Source organism: Euprymna scolopes, chromosome 46 (genome assembly GCF_053919585.1).
Source record: "Euprymna scolopes isolate OS-2025 chromosome 46, ASM5391958v1, whole genome shotgun sequence".
NCBI lineage: Eukaryota > Metazoa > Mollusca > Cephalopoda > Sepiida > Sepiolidae > Euprymna > Euprymna scolopes.
In genome coordinates this window covers 152,862,807-152,885,581 of record NC_136527.1, presented here as the reverse complement: position 1 = coordinate 152,885,581, position 22,775 = coordinate 152,862,807, and the positions used below count along the sequence as shown (strand labels likewise).

Here is a 22,775-nt window from a genome sequence, read left to right as displayed (position 1 = left end):
TCGGGTATATGTTCCCAGGATTTTTTACTACACTGCATGTTGAGTTTCTTACATATATTCCAGTGAAGGTATTTGCAAACTCCGTTATGCCGATCTGTATAATAATCATCTCCAAGTAGGACATTGCAACTGGAAATCAGGTGGCCCACACCCTCAACCTCAGTGCTACAGTACCTGCATTTATTATTGTTGCTTAGACTACTCATCTTTTGAAGGCGTTCGTCATGAGAACCTGGTCTTGTGCAGCCAATATTAATATCTTTAATTTTCATTAGCCTTGCATTACAGGAACTTATGTACTGACCTATGCTGACGATTATAGCTCTTTGTTGATGATAGACTTCCGAGAGTCCCATGCCTCCTTCCCGCCTGGGTAGGTACAAACTGGTTTCGATAAATAACTCGGTACAAGTTATGTATGAGTTCTCATATGCCTCACTAAATCTGATTTTCTAGAACAAGAATATGCACACACTTCACAAGAATGTGGCTTTTCCCCAGTGTGCGTTCTTATATGTGTTAAAAAATTTTGTTTCTGGTAAAAAGAATATCCACACACTTCACAAGAATGTGGCTTTTCTCTTTTTTATTTTTTTTATTGTTCTTCCTTTGAAGATTGTAATGCTGGGTATGGGGCAGCCAAACCAGCTGCCAACATTTCCCCGCTTTTTTATTGAAACCAACCGAGAGCTTTTTTTAGTATCCTCGCTGTTCCCTTATCTGCAATTGTCTGAATCTCTTTTGCACTTGGTTCACCAGGAATATTAGTTAGGTAGGACTTCAGGTTCTTCTTCATAAGTCCTGTGGCACCTATGATAACTGGTATGATCGATATCCCCTTTAGGTTCTAGTTTATTTTCATATCGTACATGAGACCTCGGTATTTGGTCTGTTTCTCTCTTTCAGCTCTGTTAAGACCGCCATCATTAGGAACACTCACTTCAATCAAGGTTCCAACTCTCTCTGACTTATTCCATATAACTATGTCAAGTTTAACAGCAGCATTTTCAAGGTAGGTGGCTGTAGGGATTGCATGGTCGTAATGTATGGTATATAAGTCATTTCCAACTGTTCTTTCAGGTTGATGTTCCCATGACTTGCTGCTACACTGGATGTTTAATTTTTTACAGATGGTCCAGTGGAGGTACTTGCATACTCCATCATGTCTCGCTGTATAGTAGCCGTCCCCTAGAAGAACTTTGCAAGTTGATATCAGATGACCAACACTTTCCAATTCTGTATGGCAGAACCTGCATTTATTGTCATTACTGATTCCTGCCATCTTCTTGAATGCATTGGTCATCAATCCCTGGTCTTGGGTAGCCATTATGACCCTTTCCTTATCGTGGTGGAGGGATCCTCTTTTGAGCCAGTCCAAAGAACCTTCTTTATCTATGTATTCCTGAGAAAGTTCCCCCAGAAAATACTTTGCACGCTGATGTTGTTCCCATTCTTTAAGGTGCATCTGTTGAAAGGTTTCGATATATTTCTGCCGGCTCTTTCTTGCTATTTCTGTGGCAAACTTGTTTGGTGTTTCGTCCTCATCTGAGAGACAACTCTGACCAAAATGCTTGGCCAGCTGGATGACTGATGTTGTTCTGCTGGCTCTTGTCTCTTGATGTTCATATACTATTGAGAGTGTGTCATTCTGGGAGCTTCTCAGATACTGACCGGTGCTCACAATAGTTGCCCTATGTTGATGATTAATTTCTGAGAGTCCCAGACCTTCTCCCCTGGGCAAATACAGCCTTGGTAGACACTGATTTCTGTATATTACTTTATGAGGCGTTAGTAGCTTCAGTGTCTTTACATCTAGCCGGTTGATGTATTTTTGTGGCCAGTCAATGATACCAACGCTGTATGTTATTACTGGCATAGCAAGCTGGTTTATGGCAGTAATTTTATTTTTATTGGTGAGCTGGGTTTTGCATATTTTCCTCACCCGGTGTACATATTCTTTACTAATCTTCTCGCTCATCTTGACCTGTTGTATGTTCTCGTTTTCCTCAATGCCAAGGTACTTGTATAGCTCATGCTCTTCTAGATCCGTGATGTCGATGTTTTCATTAAGCTGCATATTTTCTGTGTGGGTCTTCTTCCCAGCTCTGAGTGTACATTTGGCACATTTATCCAGGCCAAACTTCATTCCGATGTCACTGGAGAATGTGTGTACTACCTGCAGAAGATGGTGCAGATCGGTGTCAGAGCTAGCATACAGCTTAAGATCATCCATGAAGAGCAGATGGTTTATTTACGTGCTTGGATCTCGATAGCGTCCCTGGCTCAAATTGTAGGCGCTCGGATTTTTTATTCAGGAGCTTGCTTAGTGTGTCTATTGCCATACAGAAGAGTAAGGAAGATAAGCTATCACCTTGGAATATTCCCCTTTTGATTTTTACTTCAGGGATGATGGCTTTTCCTCCATTGTGATTTAATGATATTGTAGTTTTCCACATCTGAAGGTGAGCAGCCATTGTTTTTCTAATTACCGGGTGGACTTTGTATAACTCAAGGCACCGAAGTAGCCATCAGTGTGGCACACTGTCAAATGCCTTCTGGTAATCAATCCATGCCATGCTCAGGTTTTTGTGTCTCTTCCTACAGTCTTCTAGGACGGTCTTGTTGATTAATAGCTGGTCTTTCGTACCGAGGCATTTTCTTCTGCACCCTGTCTTCTCTTTTTCAAGGTAGGTCCCAGAAGATAATATGGTCATATATACCATCGGCTATCAGACCAGTGAAAAGCTTGTAGGTAGTTGTAAGGCAGCATATTGGCCTGTATTTATTTGGCCGTTGTGTCTCCTTGGTCTTGGTTATGAGGCTGGTGACCCCCCTCTGTCAGCCAGGGCGGTGCTGCTTCTTCATCTCTTAGAATCCTGCTGAAACAATCACTGTAGTGGTGGTGGAGTGCAGTCAATTGCTCCAGCCAAAAGTTTTGGACATTATCGATGTGACAAGAATATGTATTTTTGCTTTTTTTGTTTTATTTTACTTCAGTCGAAGTTCTCAGAAATCAAGGGGCCCACAACCTGGGGCTAACACTTGAACTCTATATGAGATACATAGATATTCGAATTTTCATTAAAGTTCTTTATCTCTCAAGCACTGAATTTGTAAAGAAATTGAGACCATAATTTTCCTCTCCCCAATTAACCATTTTTATATGTTGTAGTATATCTTTCATGGTGTCTCATGGTCTTACTGGATTCCAGGACAAGAATTTATCTAATCTGGTGGAGTATCCAGCTTCATGCTATTACTTGAGGTAATATCACTTGGAAAAGGTGCACCATTCCTCGTAAAAGCTAATGTGGGTTAGCCATAGTGAGGAGATCTTATTTGGGCTGCGAATACTATGTGATTTTGAATATTTGGTCAGGATTTACTTCTATGGAAAAAGTATCCTCATATCAGATTGTTCTGACAAACCCCTGTACAGAGAGACCTTAGATACTCGAGGATAGTGTCTAGTAGGCATTCAAGTTCTCTCCAGTAGGCATTCAAGTTCTCTCAGTATGAGTTCTCATATGACTCACTAAGCCTGATTTTCTAGAACAAGAATATCCACACACTTCACAAAAATGAGGCTTTTTACCAGTGTGCGTTCTCATATGTGTTACTAAATGTTGTTTCTGGGAAAAAGCATATCCACATACTTCACAAGAATATGGCTTTTCACCAGTATGCGTTTTCATATGTCTTACTAAATTTTGTTTCTGGGAAAAAGAATATCCACATACTTCACAAGAATATGGCTTTTCACCAGTGTGCGTTCTTATATGGTTTACTAAATGTGATCTTTGAGAAAAAGAATATCCACACACTTTACAAGAATATGGTTTTTCTCCAGTGTGACTTCTTATATGTTCCACTAAACGTTGTTTTTGAGAGGCAGAATATCCACAAACACGACAAGAATATTGCTTTTCGCCAGTATGAGTTCTCATATGTTTTACTAAATTTGATTTTGCAGAACAAGAATATCCACACACTTCACAAGAATATGGCTTTTCCCCAGTGTGCGTTCTTATATGTGTTACTAAATGTAATTTTCGGGAAAAAGAATATCCACAGACTTCACAAGAATATGGCTTTTCCCCAGTATGAGTGCTCATATGTGTCACTAAATTTGATTTTGTAGAACAAGAATATCCACATACTTCACAAGAATATGGCTTTTCACCAGTGTGCGTTCTTATATGTATTACTAAATGTGATTTTCGGAAAAAAGAATATCCACACACCTCACAAGAATGTGATTTTTCTCTAGTATGCATGCTCACCTGTCACTAAAATCTGATTTTCATGAACCAAAAAGTCGACACACTTTACAAGTATGTGGTTTTTCCCCAGTGTGCGTTCACATATGCCACTAACACTGCTTTCTGAAAAAAGGAATATCCACACACGTCACAAAATTGACAAGAATGTGGCTATTTGGCAGTCTGTTCTCATATGAATCAGTAAATGTTATTCGAGAAAAGTATATCCACACACTTTACGAGAACGTATTTTGCTTTCCATGTGAGTATTTATGAGCTATAGTTTACAATAATAAGATATCGTTTTTTGTTTCAATGTGATTATTTATGTGTTACACAATCCTTTCAAGAAAAAAATTTAGCAAAGCGATTGCTTTCACACATGTTCTTTTTACTTACAATTTAAAGCTGAGCATAGGTGCACTCTACAGATATCTAGCATCTACTCACTATTTCATATATTTTATCAGATTTATTTTTTCTAAAATGCTATTTGACAAACATATAGCCTTTATTTTATGTTATTTCTCTCCAAGATATTATTTAGTTATATAAAAGAGATATTATCTTTTCACATATCACATGCTTTTCCTTTATTTGTGATCTGATATTCTTTAGGATTTCAATATTACACACCTTTTTGTTCAAACATAGATTCTCGTCGGAATGTGTTTTCTGTTCACCACTGTCTCACAAAATTTATTTAATACTAATGTTCAGTATAATACACTAAATAGTAATGTCCAGTATTAAGACTTTTCTCACAAAATAAAGTAATAACTGCTGAATTATTAAAGATGAGGATACTCCATTAAAATTGAATAATAGCGTTAAATCAGGAACATCTGTAAAAAAATAAAGTTCATTATTTTTAGTATTTACATTCACATATTAATATTCTATTGTTGTTGTCAATGTTTTTTTATTAGTATTGTGTATTTTTGATTGAACTCAAAACGTCTAAATCAATTTAACTTCAACATCATATAAGATACATGAAAAATGATTGAATAGTTTCCAACTTGACAAAGAGTATGTCGATACAGATGTTGCTTAAAGTATAAAGTTGAAATTATACCCACCGTTTTGTTTTCATAGTGTGAAGATATATATATATATATATATATATATATATATATATATATATATATATTTATGTAACAATGAAAGTAAATTACAACAAGTCTATCAAAACTATAATTTATCTGAACATAAAATCAGTTTAATGTTTTAGTACTCAAAAATTTGGTAGAAAAAAGTTAGTTTTATTTTTGTGCTTCATTTCTTTATGCTTTTTTCTAATATATTTTTCAATTTAGCAATGCTATTAGTCTTCCACAGGTTTGTATGAGTAAACATACGTTTATTCATTTAACAAACTTAAGCTAATGTTTCAACTATCTTAAAATATGTAAACGAAAATAAAATAATTAACAAATTCATTTCCAAATAATTTGAAACATTTCCAAGATGTATTTAAAAAGGTGGATTTTCTCAACACTGCTAGAAAATTACTTTGAACTGGAAATATGCTAGACGTTTACAAAGCTCGTATAAGCATATGCATTGAAACTTCATTAACTATCTTCGTTTTCATGTTTAATGTTTTAATATTAGTAACACTATACAATGTAATAAGGAGATTAAATTACAATAAATGTATGGCACGTTTTTGTCTTCTACAAACACATTCATATAATTGAGATATGAATATTCTAAATTATCACAAATTTGGTCAAAATGCAGGCTTTCAAGTAAAACCAAGTGTATCTACTTTATGGTCATGTCACAGTAATGAACATATTCAACAATTACGAAAAATGATAAGGTATATAATTAAATAGTATTGGAAGTATGTTTCGAGTGCAATTAATGAAAATTGAGATTTAGTAAATAAAAGAAACCGAAGAGTTCAAATCGTAACAAGGGAGGCATTTTCTCTGAAATCTTTGGAAATCTTAAGCAATTTTGCAGAACTTAATTTTCAATATATTTTTTTGTGTTCGACATGAAAACAAAGTAGATATTATTATTGGTTTTACTTATAATTCAATATTACGATTTTCTAATTATTTGTACGCCTTGTCGAATATTGAAGATTTTCTTTACCTTCCATCTGATTTATAATGGTTTTTTAAAAATTTGAATATTTTCAATATCAAGATTTTTTATATATATCAGATTTTAAATAATTAGCAAAACTTTCCTTAAGAAGTTCTGCAGTTTACGAACCCGGTTTTATTATTTAGATAATAGTTGTAGGCTTAATTCAAACCTATAGTAGTTATATTTATTTAATTGTTATGTGAAAGTACAAAATAGTAAAAGAAAGTTCCCGTTCTATTCTGTTTGGCTTTTTAAATAATAATCTCATTATTTCAATTTATTACTTCAATTTAAAATTTAACAAATTATTTTGTAGTGTTTTATAAATTAATATAACAGTAAAATTAATATTAAATCTATATTGTTTTAATTTATATGACAGTAAAATTTTGATTAAGTCTATGTTTTTCTTAATTTATATAACAGTAACATTATTAAGTCTATGTTTTTCTTAATTTATATAACAGTAACATTATTAAGTCTATGTTTTTCTTAATTTATATAACAGTAACATTATTAAGCCTATGTTTTTCTTAATTTATATAACAGTAACATTATTAAGCCTATGTTTTTCTTAATTTATATAACAGTAACATTATTAAGCATGTTTTTCTTAATTTATATAACAGTAACATTATTAAGCATGTTTTTCTTAATTTATATAACAGTAACATTAAATATATGTTTTTCTTAATATATATATAACAGTAACATTATTAAATCTATGTTTTTCTTAATTTATATAACAGTGACATTATTAAATCTATGTTTTTCTTAATTTATATAACAGTAACATTATTAAGCCTATGTTTTTCTTAATTTATATAACAGTAACATTATTAAATCTATGTTTTTCTTAATTTATATAACAGTAACATTATTAAATCTATGTTTTTCTTAATTTATATAACAGTAACATTATTAAGCCTATGTTTTTCTTAATTTATATAACAGTAACATTATTAAGTCTATGTTTTTCTTACTTTATAAAACAATAAAATTAATATTTTTTTATTAAATCTATGTTTTTATGTTTTCATAAACAGCATCTTTCCGAATTAAAAGAAAATACGTCGATAAAAAACAGATTCCGACAATATTTGATACAGTAATATATTTATTAAATATTGATACTAAATTTAATATAATATATTTATTAAATATTGATACTAAATTTAAAATAATATATTTATTAAATATTGATACTAAATTTAAAATAATATATTTATTAAATATTAATACTAAATTTAAAATAATATATTTATTAAATATTAATACTAAATTTAAAATAATATATTTATTAAATAAATTTAAAACGGTTTTTCTCAAGCTTTACACTTGCATCGTTTCTAAAGAAGAAAGTGATGAGAAGAAATTAGTTGAATGGGACGTTTATTCTAACCAGTTTTTGTTTGGAAATGAGATTTTGACAGATGTGTATCTTAGGTTGAAAAATAGCCTCTAAATCTTGCACGTCCAAAAGAGAAAATGTTACTTACACAGTCTAAAAAAATCTAGGTAAATGTATAGTTTAGCGTGTACATTATTTGATGAAAAAAATTCTAAAAATATTTTTAATATAAAACACATTATTATATCCAAAAGCTGAAGGAAAACAAGACAAATTTTTTTTTATTAAATATTCATAATTTTTTATTTGACTAAATGTACGACATTCAAGACCACGGTATTGCTTTGAAAATGTGGCTTTTTTAGGCCAAATCTGACCTTTTCTTTAGGCTCTTCAATTACAAAAAAAATATGGTGCCAAAAACATGGTTCTATTAAAGAGATTAAAAAAAGCCAACTTTGGCCTTAAAAAGGCCAATCTGTCAAATCTTAAAAAGGTCAAATTTACAAGCAATATTGCGACTTCGAATATCGTACATTTAATCTAATAAAAATGACGGAAAAAGAAAAATGAAATTTTTTCAGGTTTTATTTATACCTTAGGGTCTATTAATGTTTTATATAAAAATAAAAATTTTTTTATAATTTTTGTCTGTCAAATAATTTATACAGCTAAACTACACATTTACCAAAATCTCATTCCTCGAAAAGTCGGTTGGGATTTTATGAAGTACTAGCATGGATAGTCAGCGTTGCCAGGGTTGACATGATGTTCGGTTTGGACACACCCCAACATAAATTTCAAAAATAAAAAAAAAAACGGATGAAAACACGAAAATGTAATTGACCCCGAAAAGAAGTACGTGACAAACTCTCCACCAGATATTTCGGCCGAAGGGATACGAAGAGAAGCTATTCTTAGGATATTGAGCACCCTTTTATGACTATGTTCCAGTTTAAGCAAATTTCTTTTATGCTACCTCAGTCTAGAAAGATTTCTTTACGGTGTGCAACGAAAACAAACAGTTTTAGAAATACCGGAAAACAAGTGTTTATGTTATAAAAATGATGAGTTATGACTTGTGTTATTAAAAGAAAAAATAGTTACGATGTTAAAAAAATGTGAAGAAAAAAATAGTTACGATGTCAAATAAATGTGAAGAAAAAAAGTTACGATGTCAAATAAATGTGAAGAAAAAAGTTACGATGTCAAATAAATGTGAAGAAAAAAGTTACGATGTCAAATAAATGTGAAGAAAAATAGTTACGATGTCAAATAAATGAAGAAAACAATAGTTACGATGTCAAAAAAATGTGAAGAAAAAATAGTTACAATGTCAAAAAATGTGAAGAAAAATAGTTACGATGTCAAAATAATGTGAAGAAAAAAATAGTTACGAAGTCAAAAAAATGTGAAAAAAATAGTTACGATGTCAAAAAATGTGAATAAAAAAATAGTTACGATGTCAAAAAATGTGAATAAAAAAATAGTTACGATGTCAAAAAAATGTGAAGAAGAAAAAAAATAGTTACTATGTCAAAAAAATGTGAAGAAAAAATAGTTACGATGTCAAATAAATGTGAAGAAAAATAGTTACGATTTCAAATAAATGTGAAGAAAAAAACAGTTACGATGTCAAATAAATGTGAAGAAAAATAGTTACGATGTAAAAAAAAATGTGAAGAAAAAAATAGTTACGATGTCAAATAAATGTGAAGAAAAATAGTTACGATTTCAAATAAATGTGAAGAAAAAAACAGTTACGATGTCAAATAAATGTGAAGAAAAATAGTTACGATGTAAAAAAAATGTGAAGAAAAAAATAGTTACGATGTCAAATAAATGTGAAGAAAAATAGTTACGATGTCAAATAAATGAAGAAAACAATAGTTACGATGTCAAAAAAATGAAGAAAAAATAGTTACAATGTCAAAAAATGTGAAGAAAAATAGTTACGATGTCAAAATAATGTGAAGAAAAAAATAGTTACAATGTAAAAAAGTGAAGAAAAAATAGTTACGATGTCAAAAAAATGTGAAGAAAAAATAGTTATGATGTCAAAAAAATGTGAAGAAAAAATAGTTACGATGTCAAAAAAATGTGAAGAAAAAATAGTTACGATGTAAAAAAATTAAAGAAAAATAGTTACAATGTAAAAAAAATTAAAGAAAAATAGTTACAATGTAAAAAAAAAGTGAAGAAAAAAATAGTTACAATGTAAAAAAAAATGTAAAGAAAAAAATAGTTACGATGTCAAAAAAATGTGAAGAAAAAATAGTTACAATGTAAAAAGTGAAGAAAAATAGTTACGATGTCAAAAAATGTAAAGAAAAAAAATAGTTACAATGTAAAAAAAGTGAAGAAAAAAATAGTTACAATGTCAAAAAATGTAAAGAAAAAAAATAGTTACAATGTAAAAAAAGTGAAGAAAAAAATAGTTACAATGTCAAAAAATGTAAAGAAAAAACTGTTAAAAAACGTAAATGAAAGATAGTTTTGTTTTTGTTTTAAATAAAGAATCATAGTTGAATTGGATTGTTTGTTTATTTTAAAATAAAAATCCACTGGACCACAACGTTAATTGTGAAATCACGTTGGAAAATATTTTATTTAAATTAATTCAAAAAATTATGCTTGAAAGTTTGTGTGAATTATTTTTAGTTTGTTATCCGCCGAAAAAGAAAAAAAAAGAAAACACAAAGTTGGTACCCTAGGGGAAATAACTCAAATCGGTTTATAAAAAAAAATCGATATTGGTAAAAAAAAAATCCAATTGAATAGGTTATCAATATAAATCAAATTTAAAGAAAAACTTAAATAGAAAACAATCCTCTCACTATAAACAATAACTAACATACCGCTATTTAATAAAATTGATTTTCATTAATGTAATGAGGTCACTTCTTAATCGTATAATTTGAAATAATCATCCAATATATAGGAATTACTGATAAAAATAAAGTAATGGATCTTTTGTATATATTAATTAAATTGTGAACAAACAGACAGGAATACGAATACATGTACTTTTTAAAGTAATTATTAGGTGTTTTTCTACTGTTTAAGTATTATACAGTATTTTCTGTCCGTATGCATAATAAAGTTTGTAATGGTACATAGGTACGGGAAATATGAATACCGATGCTCAAAATGTATAAACATTTTGACCTATTCCTTTATTTAAAAAATAAATAAAAACACCAAAAATCAGGAAATTAACCAATTTTAATTAAATTTTCAGTATTTCTCAAATAATGATCGTGGAATATAACTAATTATTCTTATTTAAATCTTAGTGGAAATGTATTATTTTATTTAAACAAAAAATACCTTTACTAAAGTTATGGTTTTCAGTAGTAAATAAAAAACGCAAGAATTTATTTTTGCTTTTTTTTTTATATAAATAAAGCATCTTAATTTGTAACAATAAAATAAAATAATTTTTACAGGAACATTACGAAAACTCCACTAAAGTTCGTATTATTGAATTCGATATAACTCTAAGAAAAATGAATTTCTCGAACTACCGATATTACCATTAAATTAAGCATTATTTATTTAATATTTTCACACACACGAAAAAAATATAATTGCAAAAAATATTTCTACTTTTTTAAATTACATATTTCGTATAATTTTTATAAGCAAGATTTTAATAGTTTCCTTGCTCGCAAGAATATGAAACTTTCAGTGTAACATTTTTTTATTGAATAATTAAAAATATAATGTAAAACAGGAACAGAGAAAAATGATTAAATTAAAAAAATGGAAGAATTTATACAAACGTTCAGATTAGGAATGTATGGCTGCATGTCTGGGAAAAAGAAGAAAACTATCACACTCCTTTCTCCCGTTTAATTACATGGCGTCATTTTCACAGTTCTTCGACTGCTTGCAATTTTGAGCTTTCCTATAGTCGTGGTTACAAAATTTTAGTTTGTTGCGTTTTTGCGAACAGCAGAATCACTTGGGTTTGGGGCTAATTAATTTAGGTTTTGACAAAAAAGGTGTTTTTTTTTATCAGTATTTAATTCAATATTTTAGGCCTTTACTCCAAAATAGACCCAGAAACTAATATTTATCTTTTAAAGATTTTTACAATGAATTTCTTTAACTTCAAAATTTAGCTGAATTGGTTAGCTCGCCGTGAAAACAGTTTTCCCTTTTTTTTTTTTTTCTCGTGCACAAATATTTTTTCTCTTTTTTGAAATAAAGTATTCTTTAAAATGCAATCAAAAAGTAGTCGGGAACCTACAAAAAAATTATAAATTAGCTTTCAAAACTTGATCCCCCATTTTTGCCCGCTCATTTTTGCCTGCATCTATAAATAAAAGAACACCTCATTTAACATTGACGTTTGACTTCAAACATCGGGGGAAAAAAATCTCATTTCCAAAAAAGCCGGTCAGAATAAACTTTCAATTGGACTAATTTCCCCTAAATACCGTCATCTTTAACAGGCTCACAAAATCTTTGCAAATGCAAAACTTGAAGAAAACCAAATCAGGTATTATTTTTTTAAAACAAAGTAAATTTTTTTTTAAAAAAACGTGTTTACAAATTTCGCATTGTTTTCGAACCAATTTCTTTTTAAATAAAAACTGAAGTTCAAACTTTCATTTGTTTCATTTGAAAGGATATATCATGTTCCAAAAATCACGTAAATTGTTCAAATAGTTTTATTTGTAAATAAGAAAATAAATCTTTATGAGTTTCGGAGATATGATCTCATGTCTCCCCTTTAAAAAAAAAATCAGCAAATGAAAGATAACTCAACAATAATTCGTACTTATTAGATGTACAGTGTAATGCCTGCGAATTCCCATTAATCGCCTAAAATAGTGTTATCTATAAAAAATATAACTACTTTATCAATTTATATGTTTTAAAAGATGATGTATTCGTTTCGTTATGATCATGTACACCAGATTCTTTGGTGCTTGTGTAGATTGGCAATATTTTTAATCAACGCATTTCAATGAAAAGATTACGTATCTACGGATCATGTTGAAATTAAAATAAATTCAAAAATTAAGTATAGATAATAATTACAAACATAAAGTGTTTGCGAAAATTGGTGATCGTTTAAAACAAAAGCATTTCAGGTGAAAACATTATGTACTTATAAGTCATGTCGAAATTAGCATAAGTTCTTAGAATTTACACAATGATCCAGTAGATGTGCTAGATGTCTTAAAAAAAAGGAAAAACATCTACAATAACGATCTTTGTAAAAAAGGGCGGAACCTTAATTTCAGTCAATGAAAGTCAAGATAAACCAGTTTTTCATACTGAATTGGTCTCATAACTCTTCCACGTTAAAACATACAATAAAACGCAATGATTCGATAACTTCTATTTTACTTGAAACTATTTTTTTACTCGACTACTTTTTCGTATATTTTCGGAATTTATAATTATTTTGACATGACAGGTAAGTACGTCATTCTGTTTTCATCTGAAATGCGTAAATTTAAAAGATCGCTAATCTACACACGAACCGATGTTTCTTTTTTAATACAAGCTAAATCGTAACAAGAACCATTTTATACCAGAAACATAACCGGTAAATTGAAATGTTTTATTCAAAATGGCTGCCGAATATGACACAAATTAATGCTATGATATTTTTAACCCTTGTGCCCCCTCCATGTCTACTCTGAATTATGGAAACCAATTATTAGAGAAACTTTCATTCAAAAAAATTTTTTTTTTTTTTTTTGCATAAGTGGACTAAAACATAAACATTTCAAAATCCAAGAATATATTTCTCGAAATTGTAAACTTATAAAACCCGTGTTTTTATAAACCATATTTTGCATGTTAAAAAATAAAATATAAGGTGCTTCTTTTTTATAAGTTGGTTGTTTTTGTTTTACGGCATATCAACCCTTTTCAGATTATTCAATGCCGAATCTAGTGATTTGGAAGAACAATTTTTTAATAGAGTATATATATTCTTTTTAAAGTCAGTTTCTATTTAACCCATAGTTGGGACCCTAACAGGTACTACCACTCCGGGTCAGAGTGAACCTGGGAGCAATGGCAATTAAAGGATGGCTCCACACTCCCCAAACCCCGCAAGCTGGGTCCCCAACATCGTATATAGTTTAAGGTCATATCCAGGACGTCTTTTTCATAAATACAATATAAGGTGCTTCTTTTTCATAAGGTCTCAATTCAAAATATAATTTGTTTTAAATATAACCAATGGTATGTTCACTTTATTGTCATGCTACAGCAATGAACATATCACAGTAATGAACATAACATCAAAATTGCGAACATTTTTTTTTAACACAATAAGGTGCAAAATTAAGTATTAATGAAATTATATTTCGAATACAATTAACGAAAATTGAGATTTAATGAAGAAAACGAACGAAATCTTAAGACATTTTTCCGGCCTTGATTTTAACTTCGAAATCTGTATTCATCTATATATTAATAGGATAACGTGTTATTTATTTTGTGTGTCACGATTACATCCGAGTGACTGTCGTTTAATTGTTATGGACTTCCATTTCTTGTAATAAATAATTTTACCAAGAATTCTTCATAAGTTTTCGTTTTGATTAGAGCTGAATGAACTCAAGTTATACATATAAGTTTTGGTTTCGATTCAAGTTAATGCACCCAAGTTATGTGGATATATATATATATATATATATATATATATATATATATATATTATTTTTGAAATCGCACGTTTACATTATATAAAAAAATCGATAGAACAATAACTCTATAATACGTCATAGTTGGCTTAGATAACTCCTTTTGCAGTTTTAACAAAAGAGCTACAATAATATCAGAGCGTCTCCATTTATTCTGAACAGCTACAGAATGCCAACATCAATATATTACATATGAATGAGTCCCATGTGGAATTTCCACAGGACCTGCTACTTAATCAGTAATTTTCTACCTCATCGTTTTTCGTAATTTTTGTATATGTATATTACTGGGACATAACAAAGTAGATATCATTGTTTTAACTTAAAATTCAATGTTTCGATTTCAAATGAAAAATAAAGAAATTTTAAACTTTTCCTTCGAAACCTCTGCAGTTCACGGACCATGGTATCTTTTTAGATGTTACAGGTTAAATTTAAATTTATAGGATGTATTATTAGGTGAAAGTATAAAATAGTTAAATAAAGCCCCGTCATCTTATGTTAACTTTATAAAATAATAACGTTACTTTTTTCAATTCAACAAATTGTTTCGTAGGTTTTTTTTTATTAAATTATACAACAGTAAAATTATTAAATTTGTTTTCATAAACATCATTTTCCGGATTGAAAAAAATAATTACTGTACACAGATTCGAAAACTTATCACAAAACAAATAAATGTTATTTAAATAAATTTTAGAAAACGCAGGATGAATTACTTTTCTACCTAACTGGATATGTTTTTGGTGTTTTTATTTAATGTAACATGTCTATTCAGCTAAAAAAAAAAAATACATTGTTCACCGATGTATTGGAAAAAATAAAAATGGCGCCGACTCTCTTTAACACTTTTTTTTTTTTTTTTTTTTTTTACACAGTGATCACCACTTATCAAGGCCCGGAAGCCACTCAGGGATAAGGGTTATTGCAAGTACATCACGTTAGTGAGGAGATTTTATGAAGTGTTTAATTAGGGGGGCGGTTCATTAGGAATTTGTTAACATTAGACTTGAAGACATCCAAGTTGTAGTCCGGAGGGAAGCAGGCAGACGGAACAGAGTTCCACAGGCGTGCAGTTCTAAGAAAGAAGCTTTGCTCATGAAAGTGAGTTTGGGAAAATGAGTTATAAATAAATCTTTAAAAAAACTAGACAAAATACTGTTAAAAACCCGCCGAATATATGTCAGCTCATGTAACGGTAACATATATTGAGCGAGTTTCTAACCGCATTTTGTCTAGTTTTTTTTATTTTTAATTTCTTTTCCCAAACTTACAGTCTTTATCGATGTATTAGAAAATTAAAAATGGCGCCCGACTCTCTTTGACACGGTAAGTTTGGGAAAAGGAATTAAAAATAAAAAAAACTAGACAACGGTTAGAATCTAGCTCAATTGTTACCGTGACATGGGCTAACATATCTTCGGCGGGTTTTTAACAGAAATTTTGTCTTTTTTTATTTATAACTCATTTTCCCAAACTTACCGTGTCAAAGAAAGAGTCGGACGCCATTTTTTATTTTCCAATACATCGGTAAACGCTATTTTTTTTTTGCTGAATAGACATGTTACATTAAATAAAAACATTAAAACCATATCCAGTTAGGTAGAAAAGTAACTTATCTTGCCTTTTATAATATTTGTTTGTTTTGTGACAACTTTTTTTCGAATCTATGCGTACAGTAAACCAAATTCCCATTTTTTTTTTTACACCTCATAGTAATGCCGTATTTTTCATACAATACCGCCAATAATTTTTGTAAAAATACTTTTCCAGTATATGCAGACTACGGACTGCGTTATTTTCGTTATGATTTTCAAGTTAAATCCAAGTTTGTTTTGTTTGTTGTTAGATAACAGTAAAAAAAAAAAAAAAAAAAACGCCCGGTTAGGCTTGTCGTTCTTTTTTGTTGGATTTTTTTTTTATTTTAATGTAAATACTGAAATCTTATTTTAAATAATATTTTCATTAAATAATAAAAATCGGATTTAAAAAAAAACAGTATTTTTTTCTAGTTAAACATTTCTAATTTACTGCTTTGAACACATTTCTCTTAGCATATTACTTTTTTTTAATTTAAATTTTAAATAATATTGCTGTAGCTCACATAATCTATTCTTAAATAGTTTATATAAACAATAATAAAAATATTTTTTGATTAATGAGGATTCATCACATAAAATATTCTTAAATATTTTAATATAAATAAAATGATTGTTTTTACATATATTTCTTATTCATTGACATTTTAAATACTATACCATATAGCATGTTTTTTTTAATTTAAATAATTTCTTTAATTTAAATAACACTGATTTTTAAAATTTAAATAATATGTTTTTAGAAATATATTTGGGAAGAGAAACCTACAAACGAAAAATGAATCAAAAATAAAAAAAATATGACAACTAAATATGACCAAAGGCAAGATAAATTATTCTTTTACCTACTTGGGTAAGTATTCTGTTGTTTAATATATTTTTAAACGTCTATTTCATTCAAAGCACAAGTAGTGATTAATTGGTAAGATAGAACGACAAGATGGCTGACATACAAACATTCAATTGGGAAGTCTCGATAATCGTTTAAATCATGAAAACAAAACAACTATGCAATTCAGCAATACTTGTTCAATGAACGAAATAAAACATTAAAATACGTTAAAATACAAAACTTATTCCACTATGTAGAAGAGTCACTTTCTTGCCTTTTGTTACATTTGTATTTTTTATTACTTTTTTTGTTTGTTGTCTTCTTTGCTAAATGCCTTTATATTCTTATAAACTTTATTTTTTTAATAATAATTAGACACACTTAGTAGGAAGCGGACGTTTCTTTTTAGATCAAACTAGAATATTTATTTTATAGATTATATTGCCTTTTATATGAGATGATGTTCAGATTAAATTCTACTCTTATGGTCTGTTGTTTATGAAATTTTAAATGAAACTACAGGATAGTTTTTTTTTACCCAGTCACCATATTAAGTGTTTCTAAATAAGAACGTTAGCATTTCCGCACGGCTGTATTTTGTAGAAGTACCAAATATTTAAATTAAAATTTAATTTGAAAGAAATAAGTTTGTAAAATTTCGCATACATTTATAAAACAAAGATTTTTATTTTCCCCAAAAAATTGAAAATAAAAAAGAACATTTTTTTTTAAATAGCAAATTTCTTTTCATAAATCCACGTACACACATGAGGTAAAATAGCGAACGTTGAAGTGACTTCACAATCGTCAGCCATTTTGAGTGGAAAACTACGCATTTATCATTTAAATTTCTTTATTGTTTAAAATGTTAAATTCAAGTTTAAATTAAAGCAAGACTGTCAACCAATAAAGAGGAAAAATCGAGATTTTCATAAAATAAAAAAAAAACTCACTTATTTGAAATACATGGACTCGTTAAAAGTTATGGGAAAAATGAATACGCTGATTTTAAATCCATTGGATTGTTAAAAGTTAGGAAATAAAATATTTTTTCTTATTTCCGCTCACCATGTTAAACATGGGAATCTATCTGTGCCTAAACCTAAACGTAGATTCCATGAACAAAGCTTTTTTCTTAGAACTGCACGCCTGTGGAATTGTCTTCCTTTTTCCTGCTTTCCGGCTGACTACAATATGGTTGTCTTCAAGTCTAACGTAAATAAGTTCTTGATGAGCCGTTCCATATAAGTTATCAACTTTACCAAATTTTCATTACTAATGATTACTATAATGTCCAATTTCTACTGTACACTCTTTAACCCTTATCTTTGAGTGGCCTCTTGGCCTTGATAATGTGGTGATGCCTATGTAAAAAAAAAAAAATAAATAAATAAAATAATAACGTAAGTATTTCAGCACGGTCCGTGTTTTGCATAAGTACCAAAAAGTTTAATTATAATTGAAAGAAGAAACAGTTTGTAAAATAATTATTCAATTTCGGATCCATTTATAAAACAAATGGATTTTTATTTTCCCAATAAAATTGAAAATAAAAAGAAACATTTAAAATAAAAAAATTGCTTTCTAAAAATCCATGTACACAATTTGTGGTTCAAGTCTATAAATGCCCCACAAATGATACACTGCTAGCGACACCTATTGGTGAATCGATTACGTCTACGGTGTCTGTTCTGCGTTAGTTATATACTAACGGTTAACGAACAAATACATACATATATATATATATATATATATATATATATATATATATATATATATATATATGTGTGTGTGTGTGTGTGTGTGTGTGTGTGTGTGTGTGTGTGTTTGTGTGTGCTTAAATATGCAAATATATGTATTTATATTAAATATGTATAGATATATTTATATATATTTTAAAATATATATCTATATATTATATGTGTGTGTGTATGTGTGTGTGTTAAAAATATATTTATGTATATATTCAGATATATTATAAGGTATATATAAATAAATACACATACATATACATATATTTAAAAATATATTTATAATTGAAAAGCAAATATTTTTCTTGCGTTTTCACTCCAAACAAAGCACAGTGTCACTTTGACGTGGAGAGCTGGGACATAATTGCAAAGATACTATGTAGGGAGTTGAGCAACAAGATTTCTGTTTACTTTACACTTTAAATTTTCCATGATAGATAGGATGTTTAGGTTAAATTACATTCTTATGGTTTCTGTTGTTTATGAAATTTTAAATGAAACGACAGATTATATTGCTTTTTACCTTAGATAAGATGTTCAAGTTAAATTCAATTCTTATGGTTTTTGTTGTTTAATAAATTTTAGATGAAACGACAGAATAATGTTTTATGTTCCCTCTCACCATGTTAAGCATGTGCTTCTAAATAATAACCTTACTATTTCAGTACGGTCCGTGTTTTGTATAAGTACCAAAAAGTGAAATTGTAATTTAATTTGAAAGAAAAAAAAGTTTGTTAAAATAAATGTTTGTTCAATTTCAGATGCATTTATGAAACGAAATTATTTTTATTTTTCTAATAAAATTAAAATAATAGGAACATATTTTTAATTGCAAATTGATTTTTGTAAATTCATGTGCATGTTTTTAAAGGCACCGATTTAAAATAAATAAAACGTTAAAGTGACTTCATTGTCGGCAGCCATTTTGATTGGAAGACTATACATTTTACCGTTTAAATTTCTTTAAATAAGGCTGTCTACGGGAAATGGGGAAATCGAGATTGACATATAAAATTACACTGATTTAAAATGCATTAAATTGTTAAAAGTTAGCAAATAAAATATTGAAAAAAAACTTACCTTTCTTTGTAGGCAATTCAATAAAAAAAAATCTGATGATTTCGTTTTTGTTTGAATCGGAAAAATTTGACGAATCGCTCGACAATGTTCACTTTACACAGGTCTGAACACATTTTTCTTAGAACTGCCCGCCTATGGAAAATTGATTTTGCTTGCTTGACAATATCATTGCCTTCAAGTTCAATGTAAACAAGTACGGAAAATTCTGACGTTGTTCATTCTACACTTTCTTTCTACTATGAAACACTGAAACATGTTTCTTTCTAATATGAAAAACTGTTCTGCTTACTTGCTTCTTGAACGACCACAAGTCCAATGTAAACATGTTCGGAAAAGTGTGAGGATATTCACTCTACACAGGTCTGAACGCTTTTTTCTTAGAACTGCCCGCCTATGAAACACCGTTCTGCTGATTTGCTTCTCGACCGACTGCAATATCGTTGCCTTCAAGTCCAATGTAAACAAATTCCGGAAAAATCTGACGATATTCACTCTACACAGGTCTGAACGCTTCTCCCCAACCACCCAGCAACCTGCTTTCATGGTGACATGGCGCACCTCAAAATCACGTGTGAGACGTGATTTTTCGGGAACTGTACGACACCATGGGCATAAAAATTATACAAAATTGTATTTTTACTAAAATGCGAGTTGGGAATAATATTGTTTTTAAAATATAATTATCCACTAACACGCGTTTGGTCGTCTATCAGTCATCAGAGTGGCTGAATGTAGCGTGATTCGCAATCATTATAAGAAGCGTAAACCTCTACCATCGCGTTTTTTTAAACGTAGATGTTGTTTATTTGTTTTTGTTTGAATTTATTAAAAAATGATCGCAAACAAAAACAAATAAACAGCATCTACAGAAAAAAAAAACGCGATGATCCAACAGTGTTGTGCGGTGGTCCGATGGTAGAGGTCTATGCTTATTTCATGGGGTTCCGATTTCGAGTCACGCTAGATTTAGCCACTCCGATGAGTCGGAGAAGACAAAACACGTGCCATGGAGTCACGCTAGATTCAACCACGACGAAACACGTGCCAAGGAAACAGGAACATGTTCTATACATATTTTTGGTCAGCTGGTGCACGTAAAAATGGCAACGTGTTGACAGTTCATTTAGTTCGCAGTCACCTTCATTCAGAATCACATCTTTGCCCTCGGAAACAGCCATCCCCTTTTCGAACTGGAGTTTTATCCAATCTATATTAGCTCCTTGTCGATAAAATCTAAACATGTTATGTCCACCTTTGCCTTTTCTTTGATTATAACTGTAGCAGCAGCAGCAGCCGCAGATTCTCTGAAAAGCAATGACATGCAAATGACCATGATCGATTTGATGTGTTGTCTGCCATAATTGAAGGAGAAATTTGGCTGATTGGTTGTAAGAATGAGGTTGAAACAATATCTTTGTAAGCTTCTGGGCTTGATCTTTACTCCTGATCTTAAATGGAATACGTACATCAAATCTGTTGCCAAGGCCGCTGGAAAAATGGTCGGATCCTTCTATCGATCCAGTAGATATCTCACTACTGATGCAATTATCTATCTATATAAGAGCCAGGCACGTCCAAGAATATAATACTGTTGCCACATCTGGGCAAGAGCTGATAAAAAGGACTTGTCCTGCCTTGATAGGGTTCAAAATAGACTTTGTGGCCTCGAAGGAGATGTCCTTTTCTTTTCGCTGCAACTTCTATCTCACAGAAGAAATGTTGCGAGTTTGTCTCTGCTTTATCGTTATTTTCATGGAAAGTTTTCGACTGAGCTTCAATCTATGGTCCCCCCTCGCCAAACTTTTACAAGAAACACCGTCTAGCTGAAAACATTATCAATAATTCTCCCCACTCTTTATCTGTACCTAAACCTAAACGTAGATTACATGATCAAAGCTTCTTTCTTATAACTGCACGCCTGTGAAATTGTCTTCCGTTTTCCTGTTTTCCTGCTTTCCAGCTGTCTATAATATGGTTGTCTTCAAGTCCAACGTGAACAAGTTTCTGATGAGCCGTTCCACTTAAGTTAACAAATTTACCGAACTTCCATTACTATCGATTACTATATTGTCCTTTTGATTACTGTACACTCTTTATCCCTTAATCTTAAGTGGCCTTCCGGCCTTGATAAGTGGTGACGTCTATGTAAAAAAAAAAGAAAACGCAATATATCGTAACTTTTGTTGTTAAAGGAATGTTTTAAATCAAAGATTGATTTTGTATCTCAGTATGGAACAACCATCAATCCGTTAGAAACTATATTTATATTGCCACAAAGAGTTTAAGCATTGGAATGTCGACATTTTATTGTAATGCATCCGGATTCATATTTCATAAAAACGTGTTCAAATCACGACAAATAAACAATTTTCAAAACAAAACATTAAATTATATTTCTACATTATTATTGACTGTGAAAATGTAAAAGTAAAAAAAAAACTTATTGTTTTTATTAATTAAAAATTATACAAAAATGAATCATAAAATCATTTAATGTTGAAAAGACAATTTAACTGATGGGACATTCTGACATGGTGACGGATTTTGAGGTCATCACCAAAATCTGCTTTAAAAAGTAACAAAATTAAAGGAAAATAAAGGTGGAAATTAACAAGCAACGCAAAGAGGAATGAACAAATGAAATAACGACCCGAAATGAATTTAAAATGATACGAATTTATTTTAAAAAACAATAAAATATTACGGTTGCTTATATTTTCCTAAGCTCAAGTTTTCAAAACCTGTAAGGTAACATATGAAGTAAAAATTAAAAAAACATTGTAAAGCAATTACAAAATAGAAAATATCTTTTTTCAAGTTTTTAAATTCAGTTTTTCAACAAAAGTCCTTTTCTCTGTTTTTTTCTGAAAAGCAAAACATGCAGGTTGCAAGGTTCTTTTAAAGTTTCTTTCTTTTTCTCTCTTCTTCTCTGTCTCTTTTTTTGCAAACAAAACCTTCAAAAGATCATATGGTATTACTAGACGAATACTTAATATAGTTAAATCCTTCTTAAGAAATGAATCCAGGTTGTCCTCGATGAACGTACGTCAAAACAATATATCAATGCGAGATTACCTCAGGGGTCAATCCTAGGACCTTTATTATCCCTGGTATTTAT

The 22,775-nt window shown here is 29.9% G+C and overlaps 1 protein-coding gene across 1 annotated transcript in view; it reads right to left on the bottom strand.

Moving 5' to 3' along the window:
* Window positions 1–3,500: 3,500 nt before the first annotated feature.
* LOC145270240 (uncharacterized) overlaps window positions 3,501–22,775 on the bottom strand; it is an 86,669-nt gene continuing 67,394 nt past the window's right edge. The window contains exon 2 of the mRNA XM_080125876.1: window positions 3,501–4,283. Within this exon, the coding sequence (XP_079982002.1) occupies window positions 3,501–4,283 (783 nt within the window). The remainder of the gene's footprint in view (window positions 4,284–22,775) is intronic.